Source organism: Molossus molossus, unplaced genomic scaffold, assembly GCF_014108415.1.
Source record: "Molossus molossus isolate mMolMol1 unplaced genomic scaffold, mMolMol1.p scaffold_m16_p_8, whole genome shotgun sequence".
Taxonomy (NCBI): Eukaryota; Metazoa; Chordata; class Mammalia; order Chiroptera; family Molossidae; genus Molossus; species Molossus molossus.
This window is the reverse complement of record NW_023425402.1, coordinates 84,770,437-84,795,620: the sequence shown is the minus strand read 5'-3', so window position 1 is coordinate 84,795,620 and position 25,184 is coordinate 84,770,437. Positions and strand designations below refer to the sequence as shown.

General features: G+C 37.9%; 1 protein-coding gene across 1 annotated transcript in view; it reads right to left on the bottom strand.

Annotated features, from left to right (window-relative positions):
* Window positions 1-25,184, bottom strand: part of ENPP1 (ectonucleotide pyrophosphatase/phosphodiesterase 1) — a 66,549-nt gene that overhangs the window by 27,215 nt on the left and 14,150 nt on the right. Inside the window, exons 2-11 of the mRNA XM_036248432.1 lie at window positions 19,313-19,385; window positions 15,562-15,678; window positions 14,737-14,862; window positions 12,896-12,956; window positions 10,502-10,599; window positions 8,574-8,653; window positions 7,267-7,386; window positions 5,851-5,960; window positions 4,403-4,468; window positions 4,039-4,111 (exon numbers count right to left, since the gene is read on the bottom strand). Of these exons, the coding sequence (XP_036104325.1) occupies window positions 4,039-4,111; window positions 4,403-4,468; window positions 5,851-5,960; window positions 7,267-7,386; window positions 8,574-8,653; window positions 10,502-10,599; window positions 12,896-12,956; window positions 14,737-14,862; window positions 15,562-15,678; window positions 19,313-19,385 (924 nt within the window). The remainder of the gene's footprint in view (window positions 1-4,038; window positions 4,112-4,402; window positions 4,469-5,850; window positions 5,961-7,266; window positions 7,387-8,573; window positions 8,654-10,501; window positions 10,600-12,895; window positions 12,957-14,736; window positions 14,863-15,561; window positions 15,679-19,312; window positions 19,386-25,184) is intronic.

Genomic DNA, 25,184 nt, shown 5'->3' with positions numbered 1-25,184 from the left:
GACCAGTAACAGTGAAAGGGCCAAAATTCCACACATGCTTAATCATAAGTCTTGGAAATGGCATTGGCTGAACCGCTGAGCTCTCTCTCCCTGGGTTCAGAATGCCAATCTGTGGACCAGACCCAGTTCACACCGAAGTAATACGAACCCAAATTCATAGTTCTTGGCCAGAAACAAATGTATTCTTAATTAGCACTTCATTTCCTACAATCAATTTCTCCTTGTTCTTTCTGATCATTTAAATGTTTACTGCATAAAGGAAATGGTTCCTCATTTTCAAAAATATTAAAAATATTCATTCATTAATTAATTTTTGTTACAGATGTTTTTCCTTTTTCTCCCATTGACACCATCCTTCCCACTACCGCCCCCCGCCACCCCTTCACAGTATTGTTGTCTATGTCCATTGGTTGTGCATATATGCATATAAGTTCTTTGGTTTATCTCTTCCCACCCTCCCCCCACCCCTTCCTCTAAAGTTTGTCAGTCTGATCCCTACTTCCTTGTCTCTGGATATATTTTGTTCATCAGCTTATTTTGTTCATTATATTCCACAAATAAGTGAGATCATGTGATATTTGTCTTTCTTCGATTGGCTTATTTCACTTAGTATAATACTCTCCAGGTCCGTCCATGTCGTCTCAAAGGATAAGAGATCTTTCTTCCTCACAGCTGCATAATATTCCATTGTGTACCACAGCTTTTTTATCCACTCATCTATTGATGGGCACTTGGGCTGTTTCCAGATCTTTGCTATTGTAAATAGTGCTGCTATGAACATAGGATATGAACATATATTCTTTCTGATTGGTGTTTCAGGCTTCTTAGGATATACTCTTAGTAGTGGGATCACTGGATCAAATGGCAGTTCAATTTCTAATTTTTTGAGAAACTCCATATTGTTTTCCATAGTGGCTGCACCAGTCTGCATTCCCACCAGCAGTGTACTAGAGTCCCCTTTTCTCCACACCCTCACCAGCACTTGTTTGATGATTTGTTGATGGCGGCCACTTTGGCAGGTGTGAGGTGATACCTCATAGTCATTTTAATTTGCATTTTTCTGATGATTAGTGATGTTGAGTATTTTTTCATATGTCTCTTGGCCATTTGAATGTCCTGTTTGGAGAGGTGTCTATTTAGTTCCTCTGCCCACTTTTTAAATGGGTTCTTTGTCTCCTTTTGTTGAGTTGTATAAGTACTCTACATATTTTGTAAATTAACCCCTTATCTGATGTATCACTGGCAATTATGCTCTCCCATACAGTGGGTTCCCTTTCCATTTTGATGCTTATTTCTTTTGCTGTGCAGAATCTTTTTGGTTTGATGTAGTCCCATGTATTAATTTTTCCTTCGTTTCTCTTGCACTAGGCGATGTATCAGTGAAAATTCTGCTGCGTATGATGTCTGAGATTTTACTGCCTACATTTTTTCCTAGGATTTTTATGGATTCACGAGTCATATTTAAGTCTTTTATCCATTTTGAGTTTATTCTTGTGTATGGTGTACGGTGATGGTCTAGTTTCATTTTTTGCATGTAGCTGTCCAATTTTCCCAACACCATTTATTAAAGAGGCTGTCTTTACTCCATTGTATGTTCTTGTCACCTTTGTCAAATATTAGTTGAGCATAATGTCTTGGGTCAATTTCTGGGTTCTCTGTTTGTACTTAAATTTTAAAATAAGAACTCGTAGAAATACAACCCATTCTTTTCGTATAAACTACATGTGTTTTAAGAACACAAAATGGCCCTGGCTGGTTTAGCTCAGTGGTAGAGTGTCAGCCTGCGGACCAATGAGTCGCGAGTTTGATTCCAATCAAGGGCACACGTACCTCGGTTGCTGTTCGTCCCCAGCCCTGGTGAGGTCCTGCAGGAGGCAACCAGTCAAAGTAGCTCTATCACACTGATGTTTCTTTCTCTCTTTCTCTCTTTCTCTCTTTCTCTCTCCCCCTCCCACTCTATCTGAAGATATTTGAAAAAATATCCTCGGATGAGAATTAAAAAATATATATATAGAATGGCAAATGATTTGGGCAAACTGCTTTTAGCATTTCTCTTTTCTCTCTCTTACAAAACTAAAAACTCTTATGTACTTTTGCGTGTGCTTTCTACAATATAACAAATCAGTCTAATCTTCATTTACAGTCAGTGTATTTCACTGTTATGTGAAACAAGCTCTTTCAGTACGGTCTTTCATTCACTCAAAGATATCTAAGCAACATGAACTGCAATCTTCAAGTATTGAGAGAAAATGTGTTTTGATGTGTCAGTAATAGTAAGGAGAGTTTACAAGTTGGTGAATATGATCAAAAGCAATGGGCTCAACCTTGAATAAACATGAATCAGAAAAGCAGGTAATTTGCAAAATCTTTAGTGAACTAGAAAAGGCAGCATTGATTTTAAAACGTTATATGATCTGATAATCAAGCAATTACAAAATAATCCTTAGACATACTTGTAGCCAAACTGACCGAGACATGAGAGCCTTAAAATTATACTAGCATCTTGGTTCAGACCAAGATAACGGCTACGAGAAACCTTTCCCTTTGACCAGTTACGACGTGGCCACAGTGTTGTCCACACATCTTCCTTATCCCACCTCTAAGAAGGAACATTTCTGCTTTATGAACAGTCAAAGCAAGGGCACATGGGGTTACTAACTATACTGGAGCTGCTAGAGATGGATTTTGCCAGAAGAACACAAAGGATAAATAGAGACCTAAATGAGGGTCAACTTCCCTCTCTCTTTGCCCCTTTTTACCTGATGAGATGGCACCCAAGAGGAGCCTACTCTCAGAGAGAGGGAAATCTAGGGTAGACCCAGAGGAAGGGAAAACCAAGGAAAGATGGTTTAGGCAGCTGTTTTACATTAAAGTGAGAAAAATGAGTATGCTTTTTCCTCTCTTCCTTCTGCTATTGCTGAAGTAAGCATTTAGAGCCCGTAGCACCCTCAAACACAGGGCCCACATAGACCTAACAGGCCAGGCTTTGATCAACCTTATGCTAAAGAGTCCTTGCAGTATACACACTCCCCAGCCTGGGCTACCTGGGCAGGAGATCTGATGAGAATTTGGGAGTAAAACTCTAGTTATTAAGAGTCTGTTTTCCTGATTTTTTTACCTCTTGGAATCATATGGGGGGAAATATAATTAGACAAGAATTCTGAGATTAGGGATCCTGGCAATATATTTCTCTATTAACATGACCAACAATATTGACAGATCATTATTTATCGTTTCTTTTCCTATTGCAGATCAAGGGTAAAATAGAAGTCGTAAGGGAAGTCAGGTTAGAGGCACTAGGAAAGGAGTCCGTATTGTTTTCTGTTCAGATGTTTCCTATGCTCCATGGTACAAAATAATATGGCCACACAAAACCTGAAAGCAGTATCTGAGGGTTTAAAACACTGTGTACGTTATAAACAAAGCCAGGAGTGGGCTAAGTTCCCAAAACAGTGTCAGGTCAAATAAGATGTTCCATTGAGAACCTTAGTCTGTTTCCCTCTCTCTCGCTTCCTAGGAACCACTCAATGAAATGATGATCATTTGAAGCACTCTGTACTTTTGATAAAATTGCTATTCCTTTGATGCCCAAGCTCTGTGATAAGCATGGTCTCAGGTGATCACAGATATATTTCCTAAGGTGCAGAGCTCACAGGTGGCTTCTTCCGCTTTTTGACATATTAGTCTATATTTTCCTAGAAAAGCGGAGTCTTGCCCATTTATAAAACTTTCAAAGAGCACTTAGTATTTAGACCAATGTAGGGGGATACGGAGTGGATAAAGGCTTTGGAATTGAAAATATCTAATTTAATTCATCGTCAGTTCAATTTAGCACAGTTAAAATAGAAACAAAACAATTCTCCCAACTCTTATTTTGATTAATGTGCATTCTTTGGTTTCGTCTAACTGTGTTTATTAATACTCACTCTTTCCAGAAATCATGGAATCTTACCAAATAGTCTAGCAACCTACTTCAAATCAAGGTTCAGTTAGCCGTTACCAGGTTTAAGGAAGTAATCACTGATAAAATGTACTTACTTCACTGCTGACTGGTCCATAGGCATGACCTGAAGAATCTGGTTCTTCTAAATACAGAGTGTAAAAGTGTGGTCTAAATCAAACAGTATCAAAATGTAATATTTTATGAACACATTGCAAGACAGAATGAAAAGAATAATTCAACAATCGATAGTGAACACAAATTATACAACACTGGGGTAACCTTTCTAAACTTGCTCAGAAATAATTGACAGGTTTCAAATTCTTCAAAATGTGACTGTAACAGCTCACTAAAGAATTCATTTGGATATGAAACCTCAGAGCCAACACCAAAGTTTTCCCGCAGTCTATTTTAAAATATTATGTAATTTCTGTGAGACACAGGAGCATTTACAATACATACCTTTCATCGTTAGGAAGCTGCAGCCATTCAAGAACAGCTAAAATTCTTTCTTCAAATGGCACTGAACTAAAATAAGAATAAACAAAATGAAACAAATCTGGGGCAACTGTTTAGGTCTAAAATATAAATGTTTATCTTCATGAAATTGCATTAAGAAAGACTAAAACAATCTAATGCATCAATGGTGTCTGAAGCCATGTACGAGTTTTATTTGGAAACTTCAATTTGTTTTCCCAACGAAGGAACAAAAGTCAAGTTCTACACATATGAAAGTTGACATTGGGCTTAAAATTTTGCTTCTAATACTGTATTCAAGGATATTTTTCTTATTCCTGAAAATAGCCATGGCTGCCACGTGAAATCCCATTTTTCAAAGAGCACCTCCTGAAGACTCACTTACTGATGACTCAGGAAAAGCGGGCAGGGGGCACCTGAAGGGCAGGCAGCTCCCCAGGCAACACCCTCTGAGGAATTAATTATACCTTCCTCTGGGCACAGGGTTTTGTTTACAAAACTCCTCCGGAGCATGTGCTTGCCCAACCGCAAATACAGTTAGGTGTATTCTCTAGGAGACTTGAGAAGCCAGAGAATATATATCTCTAATCTTTGAACCCCCTGTGCCCACTATAGGACAGGGCAATAGAACCTCAATTACTCCCCATGGGATGAAAATAATAAGGTAGAAAGAGGCCTTGCGGTATGCCCAAGGGACTTGTAAAGAATTAACAATAGCATAAGGTCACCAAAACAAAAGTCATTATGCATTTCTCGTCTAGAATTTATGACTTTTTCTGTTGATATCCCAAATATGCTGTTGTATTGATTTTGCAACAGAAATTTCCAAAGTATAAAATAAATAAAATTATTTTGGTAATCTCACTAAAATTACCCAAAGGGAGTCTTCCAAAAAAGAGTTTGTTCTTTTTTTCTCAATACATCACGGATTTTTAATATTGCAGGACAGTTATTCTAATAGGTTACTCACATTAGATGGCATATTTATTGAGGTAATTTGGAAATACGAATCCAGAGATGCCATCAATATCTTCTTTTAAATAATATTTTCAGACACCGGAGTCAGTCCTGCCTGTGTCCTCTTTCCTTCCTCCCTCTCCCTCTCCTAGCTCGTTGTGTCCCTGGAGTTCAAATGGGCTATGCCTCCGCTCCGAGACTTGCACCACGACTTCATTTCTTATTCCTGCCCGAAGATCTGAGTGCAACCCCCAACATGACACCAAAGCTTTCTGGAAAACCTCTAGAGAAAAACTTGTTTTACTCTCATCATCCATGTAAAACTCTTAGAAATAGAGTCCTTATTCTGACAGTTCTCACTTTTCAGCCAACATACACTCAAATGCTAGAGCTTAGGGCTTGATCAAATGGAGATGCTGGGTTCAAAACAAGCTGTTCTACGTTAAAGGTTCTAGAAAAAGTGCATCTACACATACCCGTTATATATCTTATAGATGTCCGGTAAAGTTCCATTAATTTCCACATCTGAGCCTGGCCAGAAATATGTGGCAGTCTTCAGGCCGTGATATTTAGCTGTGAGCCAAATCTGGAAAACGTAACAAAGGAAAGTTAGGAAATTATGTAACTATTCTTCTCTTAGGAAAAGACAGATTCATGCAATAACAAGCTAGGATGTTGTTAAGGTTAATAAGATCCAGCGGTTAGATTTTAAAACAATCATGCGGTATGACTCTGAACAACAGCAAAAATAAATTAAATAATGAGAGGTTAAATTAACCTAAAAGATAGGGACATAAGTCAATTGGCACGTCCTGGAACTTTTAGAGCCATAACCCTACTTAACAGGTTCCCCCGAGAAAAGAAAATTCACAAATATGCATCCAATTTATCGACACTTCAAGTTATATAACTAACATTCATGAAGCATTTATTATTGCCAATTAGAGTTCTAAGTTGTAATCCTATAACTATGCTAGATTATTAATTTAAATAATCCTCAAATTACCCTGTGAGGTAGTTAACAGAAGTACCCACAGTACAGGTATGAGAAAACTAAGGCACAGACAAAAATAATTTGTCCAAAGTCACAGAGCTTTAACATCAGAGCTAAAATTTGAATTTTATGACCTGCAAATTAAACATCATGGTCTTGTTCCTTCTAAGAGTATTATTAAGATTAACCAAATAAACCCTATAGAATTATTGTAACAATATACAGAAATAGAAAGCCTACATCTAAATCAGGATCAGAGAGAATCTTCTAAGTTAGCATATGCAAAAGAAGTCAAATTGTACCTCCTTCAGAAATAATTAGCTTTGTGTAGATCAAGATATTACCTGTCAGCCCTGGCTCGTTTGGCTCAGTGGTTAGAGCGTCGGCCCAAGAACCAAAGAGTCGTGGGTTTGATTCTGGCCAAGGGCACGTACCTCGGTTGCAGTTCGTCCCAGGTCCTGGTTAGGTCATGCAGGCGGCAACCAATCCGTGTGTCTCTCTCACATCAATGTTTGTTTCTTTCTCTCTCTCTCTCCCTCCCCACCTCTCTCCCCTTCTCCCCATCTAGCTGAAGATAAATTAATATATATATATATATATTTCTTGCCCTTCACCTACTGCCACCCGCTACTAGTACAAGAAGGGAGAACCAAACAGGAAGGAAAATGGCTCAGAACAACCCAAGCCCAGTTCTGAAACAAACTGCTACTCTCATTATGCAATGACACAAACTGCATTTAGGATTATCAGCATTCATTGCCATTTACAAAACGATGGCCACAGACACAGTACATGAAGTAGGTTATTTAGAGTGCCAGGGAATCTGGTATTTGACTCTGATTGCAGTAGATGAGAATAATACAAGAAACTGTTTTCGTAGCTAAAACAAACAACTTACTGGTTCTCCTTTGTACCACTCAGGATTAAATTTCTCTTTACTTCTAAGTGCAAAGGAAGCATTCATTTTTGGATCGTACATTTTATTGTCAATTATGCCATGGGATTCTGGATAAAGACCCTAAAAAAATATAAAATACATGTTTCATGCAAGTTATGAGTGTTTTAATGTTAAAGTCACACAACAACTTCATTAAAGAGAAACAGGTACTGAAGCTACAAGAAACTTAACAGCTTAAGGAGAAAAGAAAACAATGGGTATTGTCAAAACACAACCAACCACTCAAGATGTTATGTAGCATTTGTGCTTACATCATGTAATAGGAGATGATAAATTCACAATGCTACAGATGAAGGGCTATAGAAATGGGCAGTCTCCCAAATTTTGAAGAAAGTACTCTGTTGTCTTTTTGCACTGCTGAGTAAAGCATTTCTGCAGAACAAACCTTTTTTGCTAGGATCCAAGTATAGCTTTTATCAATCAATACAAGCTAAGCTAAAGTATTAATTTTCTTGCTTCAAGGCCAAATGAATTCTTTTTTTTTTTTTTTTCTGGATTCAAATTAAATCTGGAAAGTTCGACTGAAACAAAAACAGGGCTGTAATCCTACCAGAGTGAGACAGAGTGACTTGCTCACTCATATCAAGATGACTGAAATGACAAGTTGAGAACACATGAGTATGAGATAGTTTTGGTACTCAAATAATGTAAGTTACCAAACTAGCAAGGAAAAAACAACAACAACAAAAACAAGATATAAGAATCAGAGATCTTAAAACTTAAAGGAAATCGCCCTGGCCAGTTTGGCTCAGCGGTTAGAGAGTCGGCCTGCGGTCCGGAGAGACCCGGGTTCGGTTCCCGCTAAGGGCACGTACTTCGGTTGCAGTATGTCCCCGGCCCTGGTTGGTCGTGCGGGTGGCAGCCACTCGATGTGTCCCTTCACGTCGATGTTTCTGTCTGTCTCTCCCTTCCTCTCTCTCCCTCCCACTCTATCTGTACAAAAAATGGAGGGATGTCCTCGGGTGAGGATAAACTTAAAGGAAATCAAGAAATCATTTATTGAGGTCTTTGGTCACCTCCTTCACAGATGAGAAAACTGAAACTCAGAAGATAACGTGATCTTCCTACAGCGACAGGTGGTTAGTGGCAGAGCAAAGACCAGAACACAGGTTTCTTGACTTAACTACACATTGGAAAATATGTTTTGGGGTGTTTTTTCTCTGATCTGATATCTAATTAATCTCTCCAAAAATGCTACATTAACATCTCCCACTGTAAATGTGCAAGAGCCGAAAGGCGGAGCTTACGGTGACAATGCTGTAGTGGTTGGGGAACGTTTTTGTTGGATACACCGGCCTCATGTTTTTAGCATACGTTCCACAGTTTTCTACACAAAAAAAATGAAAGACTGTTATTCAACACAATTGACAATCTGTTTACTTCATTTAACTTTGATACCACAGCCTTCTAGAAATTGCATAACAAACTTGAAGTCTATAATCATATACAAATTCAGGGTGAATTATAAACTGTGACCTCAGATTCAATGTTAAGTTTAGTGTTTCTTTTTCTCATAGTCAAACAACAGTAAACGAAACAATTAATCCAATTAGGCTGTGGACCCATGCTCATGAATAACATTGAGTTCTGGATGGGCCATTTGTAATAATGATGCTGGCTAGGTCTTTGTTACTATTTAGTGGTCACATACCTAAATTGCAAGAGTTAGTATAAAAACAAAACAAAACAGACCACCACCACAACAAAACTGAACTAGCAGCTAAATCTGTAAAATTAAAACCAGGGCGAAGCACTGGCTGGGATGATAGCGCCGCGACCCATAGATTCAGAAGCAGCTCACTTTGGACAAGCTCAATGCTGCAGGAAGAAAAACGGCGTATTCTGCTTCTAGTCAGAGAAAGCGCAGACGTCAGACTGTTCCTGACTGAGCCCTGGTACCACGCTCTTCTCCTACTATTGAGAAAGGAACACATAACTAATGATTCTGGGATTTGCACACCTCATTGCCTGAAAGTGTTTCTTACATTGGCATGTATCTCTCTCACTGCCTTCCAAACAGTTCATGATTACAGACCACATTCCCCAATTATCCCAAAGCTAGACTTAGGGTAATTAAGTACTGATTTTCTTTTAAGCTTTACATGTAGTCACCTACAGCTACTTGATTCTGAACTCAGGATACCATGTTTGGTGCCATGGAGACGAACCTTCCCCCGAAAGGTAACAGAGGGCCAGATGTATGCTTCTAAGCCCAAGGTTCTGGCTGATCAGAACAGGCCTTCCTTGCCTATGCAAGCTCTTCACAAGGAGTTCTGATGTCAGATGATATTTATAAAAACTATTTTCTTCCAGTTAGAAATCAAAAACTCAAATTTTTAGAAGTTTTCCAGAATTATTTTAGCTTGCCACAAGAAAAGTACAATACATGTACATATGTATTTACTGAGAGTGATTTTACTATTTCAACCAATTTCAGATGCTCAAGTCTGGTAAATAATATTTTAGAATTCCAGAACACTTAAATAGCTACATTTACTTACTTCTAGTTCAGTCCAGTATTATACTGTAGCTATTTAAATACTGATCACTGATAAATGAGCAAAGTTCTACAGTTTTTATCCCCATACACAATTTTTGTTTCCTTTTAAAAAACAATGATGATATACAAGTGATGGGTAATTTGATTGAAAACGGTGGCATTAATACTGAGAAAACACCATTCTATTACATCAGTAACTTATAGAATAATCATTCAATTAAGACTTGACTGAGACAAAAAAATTGGAAGGATGCTACAATACAAGATATTCTAGGATAACTAGCAGGCAAATATTCTACGTCTACACTACTAATATCATATCAGAAATACCATCAGTTTTTGAGATTTTAAGATATAATACTTATTAAATGAATTAATTATTTTCCCATGGAAAAAAATACAGATTTCTGAGAAAAAAAATTATATATGTAAATATATACATATATAAGCCAAGAGATAAAAGTCCTAAGATTATTATCTTAAAAGTTTTTAAAAGGCAGCTTTAGAGTAATTACAGTATTAAGACTGGTTCCTTATCATCAGGTTCAATCATTTGTGTCAGAGAAGTTTAGTAAAACAGTCAAGTTCAGCCAGTACTTTTCCAAAAAAGACTGTGTTCCTCATCTATCTCATTGAAATCGTGATACTCCAATAGTAAACTTTGAAGTTACTCACTCAGTCTGCTAATAACAGGAAGAAGTCCACCCCAAGTGTGTAAATATTCTGCCCTGAAACCATCCAAAGAAAATAAGAGGGTAGGAGGTTTTTCAAACCTAGGCAATAAGAAAAAAACAACAAACAAAAAAAAAAACATGTTTAAAGAAAGAAGACACATCCAGGGAAGATTTTCCACTGAGGTTGGTTTGTAATCTAAAGTAAACTAACAAGCTCAGAGAGCACCCTCTTGAAGGATACTTTATAAGCATTTCTACTGATATACATGCTTTTATATTTTATTATATATCTATCAATCATCAAACAGTATTTATTAAGCACACATACCAAAATATCATTCATGGTTTCTTCTATTCCATGAGCTACCCAAATAATATTAAAATGTAATATTTTCTCAATATGCAGCAGAATAATTTTAAAACACAGTATTTTCTAAATTATGTTCTTGTTTCCATTAATTTATTTTTCCTGAACAACCATTTTCTGATATTGTCTCTATTTGAATCTAATAGATGGTACCTAATATCACATAAATTATATGTAATAGTTTCAAGTTTAATATATTTAAAAGATGTTAATATTTAACAGAGAAGTTTAAGAGGTATTTACTGCCTTTAAATATGTAAACAACAGCACACACACATACACACAGTTAAAGTGTGCGGTATGGGAATCTAAATAGGGAGGCGAAAAAGGGGGGAAAAAAACCCCACATACAATGATATACTCAGCAAAAGAATAACTATAAACAACTATTACATGGCTATACCAAACAGGCATGGTTCAGAAATTTTTTAGCTTCTATTGATATCTGGTGGCTGGAGGACAGTTATATATCATTGGATGACCATGAAAAAAACTTTCCACTGAAATTTGCTCAGTAAATCAAAATTTGAGAGCCAATGTTTACCTTGCCTTTTTTTTTTCAACCGATCTCCTCCCCAGCTTACTCTCATATACAAACACAAATAGAAAAAGGAGCAAATGTGTATATAATTATTAAATTTACACTAACTAGTGTTTGTACCACTGTTCTGTTGGGTGACTCTGCAGAATCAGCTGCATACAGTCTGAATGATTTGTATCTGTATAAAGTTATTTATAGTCAATCAATAGAAAACATAAAAACAACTTACTGGATCACCAGGTAAATATACTGCCAAAATAATTTCCAGAATAAAATGTGTTTTATACTATGATCTTCTTGTAAAGAAAAGAGCTGCATGTTTCAACTAAAAGAGTCAACATTACAATTGAAAAATAATGATCAGTGTTTAGAAGGAAAAGAAAAATTCAAAATTCACTAAGTCTAAAATTTCCAGTATACCTTGGACTTAACAGGCAGCTTAGGGTACATGAGAAGTGTCCTTTGAAAAAAAGTCTCTTCTTCTGGAACTTTTTAGTTTGAGTTTAGTTTTTTCTATTGCTATTACTATTGTTTTAAACAACAAAAATATATTCTCCCATCCAAAAGAAAACATAATACACAACCTATAAAGCAAAAATAAGTTATGTACATAAACAATCAATTAAAATACAGATGTAAAATTTTTAATAGTCTGGAAAAATTATCATTTTTAAAGAGGTAAAAATTTATTTCTTAAGATGAATAACTCAAATTATATGAGGTAGATCTCAAGTGGAGCAAAGCTAAATGTATCTAACATCTTTTATAAAATTGTCACTCCTTGAATTCCAAAAAAACGTTTTTGATGGCCTAGCATATATAAAGTACTCTGCAAAATACTCTAAGGACAAAAAGAACAAATATGAATTGTAAGAATTATGTGACATCCTTTCACAGACATGTTGCTTATCCCCCAAATTTATAAATGAACCAAAATGGAAATAAATAAATAGAAGCTGTAATTTGTTACAAGTTCAACTCTCAAAACTCAAAATGAAAGTAAAGGGCCTTCCATACCAAGAAGGAAGATACAAATATTTCCACCCAATACACATGAGTACTGAACACTGCATAGTCGAGACCTCTCTTTTTCCACCATTTTCCAGAGTGAGGGATCACACCACCCTACACCATCTCTACACCCCCAGTGCCAAATATCAGGCTTGACTAAAAAGCATGTTTAAGGAACCAATGAATAATTATTATTTTTATCTTTTTAATTTGGAAAGAAAAAAATGGAATTTCTTGCCCTGGCCGGTGTCCTCAGTTGGCTGAGGGCCATCCTGTGTGCCAGAAGGTCGCCAGCTCCCTTCCCCAGCAGGGCACATGGCCAGGTTGGGGGTTCGATCCCCCATCAGGGTGCAGGCAGGAGGCAACCAATCAATATTTCTCACATAGATGACTCTCTCTCTCTCTAAAGTCAATAAAAACATTTTAAAAAATGGTATTTCTAAAAAAGAAAACATTTGTATCTCAATGCACCTTACCCTGCTGGACACTGTGGCTCATTAATGCTCTCACACGTTTCTTCCACCCAACTTTTCTCACCTAAAATATTTTAAAGAAATAAAACGAGATGAACACACTTAACAGTAACAACAATGTGATGTTTCTGAGACACATTAGGACAGATTCCCAAAAGAAAATGTGTTAACATTTACATAGATAACATGGGGCATGATTCTAGGGAAATAGAATGGAAAAAGGCAGGGAATTCTGTTTCAAAATAAAAATCTGTTTCCAAAGACTTGGCTGATATTAGTAATAAAAAATGAGAAGTATAATTGTAGGATTCAAACAGAGTATTATATTTGTGAGATGCTGAAGGCATCTTTTCCATTTTTAAGTTGTTCATATTTTCCGCCAAAATTTAGAACCCTCCTTCTATCCCACCCAATAAAATCTTCTGGTATTAAATCCACGAGGTCTTAGTTGCTCACAAATAGAGCCAGACAGCGCCACGGAATTTCAAGGAACCTTGTAACATCTAGACAAGACATCTCAATAACATCAGTTTGCATACTACCCTATAATCTTTGGCAGTAATTTCAACTTCACTCTTTCAATGCATGGCAGACTTTTTGTTTTACTATAAAAGTGTGAGATGGTGTCATTTGCTAAGAACTCATAATCTACCTATGGAGAGAAAGTAAACACATAAGACAACAATAATTGAGAAGAGAGAATATTCAATTAAGTTTGAAATGAGTGACACAAATACCATGTGAGACAGTAGGTCAGAATGAAGTCGACAGGGTGAATACTCCTCTCCCTGGGTTTTGACATTAGCTTCCTTTTAATGGTCTAAAATATGACCTATTCAACTCTAAGAACCTAATTTGTTTAAAAAGAATATGTAATCTTAATAATATGCCTTAGGGAGCAGAGTTTTCAGTACTTTCCCATTACACATTTCACAAAATGAACAGATTATCCTAAATCCCTAAATCATTTCTAGCAAGAATGTAGGCACTGTGTGGTCATTTTCCCCTCAGACATGATGTCATCATATCTGATGCAGCTATATTCTTTTTTTAATTTGAAGAAGGAGTCACTCCCTTCCTGAGACCCCCTGAACTGGCATTCCCAGACATTCTCAGTAGCTATGTGACTACTCCCTTAGGAAATGAGGACCCTGTGGAAAAGTTAAAGTCCCATGTTCATCTGAAACAAGCCTCGTGGTTCCTAAGAGAGGTGGAGGCCATCATAAGGGACCGTGAGGACTACAGAGATATTGTCCCTTCCTCCAGCACAGTCCCTGAAACCCAGAGCCAGCTCTCACAGCTGTCTCGGGATCCTGTGACCACGCTCATGTTTATAGAGCTCTGGTGAGCTCCCATGCAAACCATATAATTTCAGCTCCTCCCATCACTCATGTCATAAATTCAGCATTTAAATTGTTGCTATTTTTTAATTGAATTTATTCGGGGGGCATGGCAGACTTTATCTTCATTTCTTACAAGGACACCTGGGACACAGGCGTCAGCCAGGATGATCTGTCCACAACACAGCATTAAATAGAAAGCTAATGTCAAAATAACATGAGGGGGTGGCAGGTAAATGAGTGGCTATAGATAAAACAAGACTGGCCATGTGCAGATAATAATCATTACATTGGGTGTGGATACAGTGTTCATTACGTACTTTCTCTCTACTTAGGCATGTTTGAAATTTTCTTCAATAAATTTTAAAAATATATTTTTCAGCTAATATGGTTTGCCAATACATATGACTCCTAATGTAAAAAAAATAAAACCTATGCAAAACCCAGCTAAGACCGAGGAAGACGTCAGGCTGCTACCAAGCCTGTTGAGCGCGGACACCTGACCTCGACACACGGAGCCGTAGTTGACGCAGCAGTCGCCCTGGTCCCTGCAGTCATCTGAACAGGAGCAGAGGCTTCTGGACAACCTTTTCTCACCACACCTGAATTTGCTGCAAGTCCATATGTGCTCTGGAAGTAAATATCAATGAAAAATGTATGGTCCAAATTTAACACGTAACTATTGTCTCCTGGAGCAAGACCCGTAAATGACAACAAACTACTTCGTAACTACTACTCACTCCCAGAACCTGCCATCACAGGGGTCAGCAGAACTAACAGGCAGAGGACATGCAGGCAGCAGTTGTTATTATTTCAGTAAAACCCCAGAATCTCATCATTTTAAAATATGGACAAATAATTCTTATGATACAATTCATATGAAGATCTTGGCCAGTTATTTTCTGGGTTCTCAAACTTGAATCTAAATCTGGCTCACTCCCACTTAAATATTTATTATTCCATGTCATACGTACGGAAGTCCACATCAAACTGAGAAAAATCTCCATGTTCTGAAGGTTTTATTTTAAAGTTTAAGTGGACATCTAAGAACTCTTGCTTTAATAAGCCTCTAATGAAAATATGCATATATTATCATTTGAACTTGGTTTAAATGCAAATTAGACTATACAGGCTTTTGCATACATTAAAAATAGGCATAGTTTTGCTGTCCATACAGTGATTAATGTCAAAATTTGTGTAGTTTTTTTCTCTAAGGAAATATAAAAGCCAAATTTTTAAAAATCTCCAATGAGTTAGGTGAACCACATACGTAAAAGATGCAGAACCATCCTGTGACCTGTTACTAATGCCCACGACTATGATATTTACCTGGCTCTATACACGTCTCCTGGTAATCCAGACAGCAGTTTCCAAGTTCAACGCAAGCAGCATCACAGCGACAGTTCCCAAATGTTCTTTCAAAACAGCGACCTTTGCAACTTTTAACTGAAAATATTGACTAATGAGTTTGATGTTTTTAATCATTATAGAATTACAAAGCAAACATCAACGAATACACCTAATTTGGGTACAGAGGAGATTCAAATACTACTTTAGAAAACACAGATGGGATAGTAAAGTTACCTTAAGAATCTTCCACAAATATACACAGAAGTGGATACAAATAAAAGACAATCTGTGTACAGAGTTCATGATTTTCTCTCCTGCCATAGGAGGGTAAAAAAGGAACTTTTTTCTTTCACTTATAACACCCTACTGGGTCTGATGAGATTTAAATACTTCATGGTGTGGTAAAGAAAAGTCAGAATAGGGGCTTGTTCTGAAGGTTGGCTTAAACAGCCAATGTGGTCTCTAAAATTTCAAAATGTGAGATAAGATTTTTAAAGTGACTATGAATCTTTCAGAAAGAGAAAGAATAGCTGACATACCTTACTCCCAGCCTAGTGTAAAGGAGTAATGTCATCGTGCAGAACAAATTCTGCAGGACTGCTCCCCCGCCCATCACCATCTCCTTGAACACCCATTTGACGTTCACATCCAGTCTAGCTCCCCCTGGGAAGTTTTCCCAAACTCCTCAGTCTCAGTCCACTTTCCTTTCTTTTGTTAGAATATTTTTCTATTAGATAGAGTCGAAGGAAGGGAGCGAGAGAAAGAAACATCAATGTGAGAGAGATACATCATTTGGTTGTCTCCTGGATGACCCGACTAGGCCCGGGGATCAAACTGCAATCGAGGTATATGCCCTTGACCAGAACTGAACCCGCAACTCTTTGATCCATGGGCCGGTGCTCTAACCATTGAGCAATATCAGCCAGGGCCCCTTTCCTTGCTTTAGCTTTTATAAAATCTTATCCTTCCTCTCAGTCACTTAATTCTATGTGTAACTAGATTATTTGATTAGTATCAAAGTCTCACACTACACTACAAACTTCTTAAGAACAAAGACTACACCTAAATTTTGCTTGGCACAATGTTTCCCTTGAACCTATAAGACACATGACTATAATTGGTACTAATAAGTTTTTATTAAATGGATAAATGGCAGATATGGAAGAAAATTCTTTCCATTAAAAATAAAAATTTTATATACGCATGTATGCATGAACAGTGGACATGGACAACAATCTAGGGAAGGGGCAGGGAGGGGAGGGGGAGGGGGGAATCAGTGGGGGAAAAAAGGAGAATCATCTGTAACAAAAATTAATCAATAAAAAATAAATAAAAAATAAAAAAATAAAAAAAATAAAAATTTTACATTGTAACTCTTTAGTAGATATCTAGAATGACCTAGAATTTTATTAGATTTCTAAAAAATTGGGATGATGAGAAAAAATACACATGCAAAATAATGTAAGTCCAACAGAAGAAAGGAACAATCCTAGCTTCTTACTTTAACAGTCTCCTGACCCAACAAGACACCACTACAGAATTTAACTCTCATGAACTGGGAAATGTGGTAACTTTAAGGATATGAAATGACAATAATAATGTTTAGAATCAGAAGTACTTATTTTCCTGACCGAGAGTGGGGGAAAGCTCTTGGAATAATATCTATTATTTTAAACTCATTAATATGCACCTAGCAATTTTTTTAAGTACTATGCACACAATGTTTGGTTTAGACTAAAATTGCTATTTTTATGTGTCAAACTGAACTCAAAGTAAATTACTTCATGCCGAAAAACTACACAGGTGAACACTAAAGCCTGTAGATTCTTGCCTGGCCGGTATGGCTCAGTGGATTGAGCACAGTCCCACGCACCAAGAAGTTGCAGGTTCAATGCTGGTCAGGGCACATGCCCAGATTGCATGGGCTCTATCCGCAGCAGGGGGCATGCAGGAGGCAGCCAACTGACAATTTCTCTCTTACACTGATGTTTCTATCTCTCTCTCCCTCTCCCTTTCTCTCTCTAAAAAAATCAATAAAAAACAAATTTTAAAAAAGAATCTGTAGCTTCTTAATTTTTTATCTGAATACAGGCATACCTCATTTTATTGTACTTGGCTTTATTGTGCTTCACAAATGCTACATTTTTTTTACCAATTGAGGGCAAGATCCTCAACCAGCAAAAAAATGACAACTTGCTTTACTGCCATACTGGCCCTATTGCAGTGGTCTGGAGCCGAACCCGCAATATCTCTGAGGTATGCCTGTAGGTTGTTGACTAAATACATAAAATTACTACATTTCATCCATGTCAACAAGAAATTATAGCATAACAATCACTAAAAAATTTTTTTTAATCTTCACCCGAGGACATTTTTGTATTCATCTTCAGACAGAGTGGGAGGGAGAGAGGGAGGAAGAGAAACATCAATGTGAGAGAGACACACTGAGTGGTTGCCTGTGGGGATGAGGGGTTGGTAGGTGGATGATTTGTAACCTTGTGATATGCATTCTTGCAACCTGGCCAGCCTACGATCAAAGTGTGTGTGTGGACAGACAGGTTTGACTGATAGACAGAAAGACTAATTTGCTTGCATTGTATGCTTCTTTTACATGTGAATAAGATAAGGTTTGTATGACTATGGCTGGAACACTGCCTCAAGAGGACAAATGGGTCATAGGACTCAAGAATGTCTGGGTTTGTTATTTTTTAGTTATAAAATATCTTTCTGCCGTAAAAAGTGAGAAACAAGGTTAGGCTGTATGGTTTGCAGAGACACCATCTCAAGGAAATAATTTACATAAATCCACTTGTAACCTGGGGGAACAAGTCTGCAAATAAATGGGGCTGCGTCCAAAGATCTGAAGCATTTGCTCCCTTGCAAAGCTCCCTCTCACTCCAAACAGTGTGCTTGTAGTTCATTGCATTGCACCGATCCCAGTAGACTAAGAGAAGAGACACATTGAGTGGTTGCCACCCACACTACCCTAGCTGAGGTCAGGGACAAACTGCAACTGAGGTACATGCCCTTAGTGGGAACCGAACCTGGGACTCTCTGGTCTATGGGCCAAAGCTCTAACTGCTGAGCCAAACCAGCCACGGCATATCACTAAAATTTTTTAAATGATTAATATTACAATTACAGAATCATTGAGCAGGAGAAGAATTTTCAAAATTGAATTCTCTAGGAAGACCATCAGTGATTTTTGCAAGGGGAAAACAAACCCACCTCAGAGGCAAAATAATGACTACTACAAGGTACTGTGCGATTCAGTTTTATTATTTATAGTGTTCTTATGAATGCTGGATAATTCTACACTTGATATAAAGGAAAAAAAAAAAAAACATGTAGAAGCTTTAAAATACCACTATTGCTTTGAAACCACCAATGCCCACTATTTTAAAAGCAGGGACAGATAAGTTTCTGGTTGCCCAGGGATGCTGAATCGTCACCTTGCCATCCCTAGGGCTGCTTCAGCAGCTCTCTGCTCCCAGGAGCATCCCAGGAGCGCGTGCCGGGAAAGCCAGCAGGAGCGTGATACCGAAACCTAACGGCCATGTGTGCTTGTTTCTTTGTTACTAATTTATTTTCCATTGTTTCTGGGTTTTTCTGTTTGGCTGCTTTTTCCATCATAACCCCTCTTCTTTGTTTCCGGATGAAGTTTCGCAAATAAATAAAATATTATATAGCTAAAAGAAACACACACACACATACACATTGTAATAATTACCTTCTTTGGCACAGCTTGGTTTCAATCCAAATATACAACCAAGGATTGTTGTTAATACACAGACTGACAATACCTGTGGGGGGAAAAATGAAAATTATATAGCTTCAAAACCCTTTTAATTTCTTTCAGTTAAACTGGCTGGTGCTACTCTGTTTCCTGATCAGAGGGCTGGCTACACACTTGTGTTCACTTTGTGAAAATTCAAACTGCACACTTATGTCTTATGAACTTTTCTGTATGTATATTAAATTTCAACTAAAAGTCTACTTAAATGTTAGCAGCAAATCTATGCCATCCAAGATTAATGCTGCCAGAAATTTTCCAGTTGATGTAAATTAATCCAGTTAGAGGACTTGTAATAATTGAGACAGAGGAAGAGGAAAATCTAGTTAGAGACTCAGTTTCCTATTTGTGAATCCATAAAAGGCAATGAGAATAGTACGTCTCCTTTAACAGTTGAACTACACAAACCTGAACAGTATCCTCGTATGTTCTGGGCAGCTGGTGGGAACGTGCACTGGGCAGGGTTAGGTGACTACATCTCTGGTCCAAATGTCACCTCAAGGTGGTTGTAAGACTTGGGGCAAGTTACCTAAGCACCCTAGACAGCAATTTATTCATCTGTAAAATTAAAGGGTTGGCTACAGGGATCCCTAAAAAGATTTCTGGTTCGTTGACTACCAGCTTTGTGTAAGAGCTAAGTGATGCACTGAAGGAAAGAATAAGGGATTCCTCAGAGAGCTTCTACTTTTGTGGGAGAAGGTCAATATAACAGCCTAAATTGCTCATATTTGGTCGTCTCTACAAAGCAGCTGCAGAGTTTTATAGTTGTTTAAAGGAGAAAGTGTGGGCCCGGCTTTTGGGTGAACAGTACGTAGTGGCTTTTATGAACATATCTCTTCAAATAAACATGGAGTATTGACCTTATGCCAGTCCCTAGGTGAGGTACTGGCTACTCAGTAATAAAACAGACATGACCTCTGTCCTCAAGGCACCTACTCTTAGATGACTGCAAGAACTAAAGAGGAGGTGAATGGTAAGAAAACTGAAGCAGCCTAACTTATTAAAAAAAAAAAAAAAAAAGCCCAGCTGCTGTGGCTCTGTGTACTGAGCCTTGTCCCATGGGCTGGGAGGTCACCGGTTCAATTCCCAGTCAGGGCACATGCCCAGGTTTCAGACTCCATCCCCAGTGGGGGGAGGGGGTGTGCAGGCGGCAGCCAATTGATGTTTCTCTTTCACATGGGTGTTTCTATATCTCTCTCCTTTCCTCCCTATCTAAAAAATAAATAAAAATAAATAAAAGAAACTATGGGTAAAGGAAAGGAGAGCGAGAGTATCACAGGTCTAAAACACAACAGGGTCTAGGCCAGGACTTTTTTTTTTTAATTAAAAAACCTAAGTGCATTTATGTCCATTAAAATAGGAAAGCAGCCCGGTCAGTGTGGCTGAGTGGAGTGAGCATCCTCCCGTGCACTGAGAGGTCCCAGGTCTGTTCCCACCAAGGCACATGCCTGGGCTGCAGGCTCAATCCCCAGTAGAAGGAACGCAGGAGGCAGTGGATCAATGTTTCTCCCTCACATTGATGTTTCTACCTCTCTTTTCTTTCCTCTCTCTCTAAGAAAAAATCAATAAAAACACATTTTTAAAAGAGTAGAAAACCATCAGAAGAAGAGCTTGAACAAATGGCTGAAAACAGCAGCGACAGCACAAGGTACCAGAAGAGAGAACTATGGATTCTTCTAAACCATTGACGGTATGAATTGACACAACCATACAGAAGCAGAATTTCAAAGTATCTGTCAAAAATATTAAAAACTCTCTTACTGTCAAGTATAAATCTATAGGAAAATGAAGAAAATAGGAAAACTAAGCTGTATTTTTTTTTTAAATTTTGTTCTTCATTGATTTGAGAGAGAGAGGAAGGGAGAAGGAGAGAGAGACAGAAACACCGACGAGAGAGAACATCGACTGGCCGCCTCCTGCATGCCCCCCACTGAGGATTTGGCCCACAACCTGGGCATGTGCCCTGACCAGGAATTGAATTGGCGACCTCTTGGTGCAGGGGTCAGTGCTCAACTACTGAGCCACACTGGCCAGGCAAAAAGAGCCTGTATTTAATATACTATAATTTAAAACATGGAGAATTAAAATTTTATTTCTTGCTAATAAACTTTTCAAGAATAGTTTCAACAGTGTTTTATCATCTCATCCTATAACTTACAGAACAAAGTGAGAATCTTTTCTATGTCTTTGTGAATTGTCACATTCCTTTCTGAGTTTAGATCAGTTTCCGATGCATTGACTTTTCCCTTGCAATATCACAAAGTATCTCCAAGAGTTCCTTTACTATGAATTTTTGGCCAGTGTCACTTCCTCTGAGACATCTTCATTCTTTTCATCACAACCAGGCTCCTTATCTGTCAGTAAATTTGCCACTAAGTCCCTCTGGCTGCTTATCTAGAGCTCATTAAACAGCAGCAGTGCTAACATTCCATGGTTAGCTAGCTACTCCTTCCATCACCCCAATTATGTTCAATTTGAAATTCACTTCCAACCTCATCATTTTTATTTTCTTAGCCATTGGCTTAAAACATACATTGTATACGCACACCTTTACCCTCTTATTAAGCTGCAGAATAGGTCCACTGATTTTTTGAATGACCTCTTCTTTGCTGAATAATGTTACTTAGATTTACCTTTTATAAGATAAGGTATAGCAGGTTATTGAAAGAAAAGTACAAGAGAAGCAATCATGTCTCATCTATAGTCCCATCCATAAAAGACGAAGTTTAGATTACCTAATACTCCATTGGACATCACCCAACTAGAATAGTTTTCAGAAGGAAATTTCTCATCAACAATTTTGAGAGCTAAGAAATCTAATTCAATTTGAATTTTCTTCTCAAAGTAGTTTAATTCTACAACACAATAGCATAACTTCTTTATGAAGTAAAATTATGACTTCAAAACTTTATCTCCATTTCTAATTTATGGTAGCTTCCACAACCCATGCTCAACCTCATCAAATTAGATTTAAGAAATATTAATGCCTGCCTCTACTGTGCCAGGTAACATCGAATATGACGACTGTCTTACACAGGATGTCCTTTATCCTCACAATTATGTCAGCTTTGGCAAATATGAGAATGGTGATATTGTTTATTATCTAATTGACAGGTCTCAATTAAGGGTCAAAGAAATCATTCTAGCAGTATCTATCAACTTAACGACTAGCAGAGATGAAGACTACTATGATAGAAGAAAAGGTGCTGAAATAAAAATCCTGTAAGAGTTATCTTATAAAGTTCTAAGCAATGACTAGCAATTCATTAAAACACAGACACACACACACACAATGACAACAAACCCCAAATAGCTATGGTCTTGGTAGACATGGCCATTTGTTCCCAAAGCACTGCTTATAAGAGTAACGAAAGGGCCAGTCAGAAGGCTGATGACAACATACCAGAGGGAGCTCTATGGTGAGTTCCTTTGGCTCTGCACAGACCCAGACACTGAGCCAGAACTTGTCACTACCTGATAAAGCCCAGTTGCTAAAGCACTGCTAGGAATTCTGTTACACGCAAGCTAAGACACAAGCCACACCTTCCCCTCAGAGAGACTGTTTCTGTGGATGAAAAGAACCTCTGCTCTGTGGATACCAGTGTAGCACCTTCCACAAACACAAAAGGGGAAAAGGGAAAGATATTAAGTCCACAGAAATAAGCTTCAAAGACACATCACAGAAATTTTGTTTGACTTTATAAGAATCTACATCAACCCATTTTCCCCCCGTGATGATTAACAGACTTGCTGGGTGTACGCCATCCTTTCAAACAGTACTTGCTTCTAATTTATGTCAGAAATCGTGCCATGAATCCCGTGCCTCTTGTCAGTGGCACATGCTTTTCATATTTAACAAGTGGGAAAATCAGCAGCAGCAGGCTGAGTCTAAAAGACTTTACCAAAGTGGATTCTAGTTGTGAGTAAAGAGAATCATATTCACATTAAACACACACACACACACACACACACACACACACATACACAAACTTTTCTTTGGGATCTTCATGTTCTTTTTTTCATATCTTTTAAAGAAAAGAACAGAAGAAAAAGAGGAAGGTAGAGCAGTTTTATTAGGCACAAAATAGAAATTCTTAAATTATTATTATTTTAAATACTGGCTCTCTTAAAAGCTCTCATGTGTCATTCAGGAGCTCTGGGCTTTTAACCCTTCCTAAGTGAGAACGAAAGATAACAGCTGATACATAGTTTAAAAAAAATTCAGATATAACACTATATACATGAAACATAGAGAAGACAGTGTCCCCAATATAAATATAATATATATATATATATATATATTATCTAATATAAATCTCTTAGGAATAACTGATAATAGAAAGTGCAGTTAAAAAACTTATTTTGAGCCCTGGCTAGTTTGGCTCAGCGGTCGAGCGTCGGCCTGCAGACCAGAGAGTCCCGGTTTCGGTTCCTGCTAGGGGCACGTACCACAAGAAAAAAAAACAACAACTTATTTTGAGCCCTGGCTGGTTTGCTCAGTGGTTACAGCATCGGCCTGAGGACCAAAGAGTCACAGGTTTAATTCCGGTCAAGGGCACATCCCTGGGTTGCAGTTCAGTCCCCAGCCCTGGTCAGGGTCATGCAGGGGGCAACCAGTCAATGTGTCTCTCTCACATCCATGTTTCTCTCTCTCTCTCTCTCTCTCTCTGTCTCCTTCCCCCTCCCTCCCACTCTACCTGAAGATAAATGGAAAAATATCCTTGGGTGAAAATTTTTTTTAAAAATTACTTTGGCCCTGCCCGGTTTGGCTCAGCAGTTGTAGCGTCAGCCTGCGGACCAGAGAGTCCCACGTTCGGTTCCCGCTAGGGACACATACCAAAAAAAAAATCTGGGTAAAAAATTATTTTGAATAAGCACAGTACACATTTGGTTGAACTAGTCTCTTGGGAAGATAAAACTATGAGATTCTTTTCTAAACTAAAATTAATAGTCCAAAAAAGTTTTTTTGGCACCTTTTATATTTAAACAAATAGTCATTTCATCATTTCCCTGACTTTCAATAAAGTATCCTGGTAAATAAGCATTTGAAGAAAAGTCTCAAAGAAAGTTCATATCAGTAGCCCATGAGAACTGGTAATAATCATTGAAAAATATTTTTTTAGGAGGACTGGTTAAAATAAAATACCAAATTACCCTGGCCAATGTAGTTTATTTGGTTGAGCATTGTCCCATGCTCCAAAAGGTCGCTGGTTCAATTCCCAGTCAGGGCACATACCCAGGTTGTGGACTTGATCCCCAGTAGGGGGCGTGCAGGAGGCAGCAGATGAATATTTCTATCTCACATTGACATTTCTCTCTCCCTCTCTAAAATCAATCAAAACATATATTTCTTAAAATATCAAATTAAAACCTTGGCTTAAGAAAATAAATAATGCCAGTACTTAACCATAACTGTAAGGAAATTGTTAAAATTCTAGCCATTTTTTTAAAAATATGCTTTTATTAATTTTTTTAGAGAGAGAGGAAGGGAGAGAGAAAGAGAAACATCCATGACAGAGAAACATCCAGCGGCTGCCTCCTGCACGCCCTCTATGGGGGATCGAGCCCACCACTCCGGAATGTACCGTGACCAGGAATAGAGCCGGGACCTCTCAGTCCACAGGCTGATGCTCAATTCACTGAGCCACACCGGCTGGCCTCTACCCATGTTTTTTATTATTATTAAAAATATAATTATGGTAAAAGTGTGGTCCTAATCACAAAAAGACCAATAACCCTCATGTCTGTATATCCAAACTGAGACGTGCATTACATATGTAGTTTTGTGGTATTGAGAGAATAACGTCAT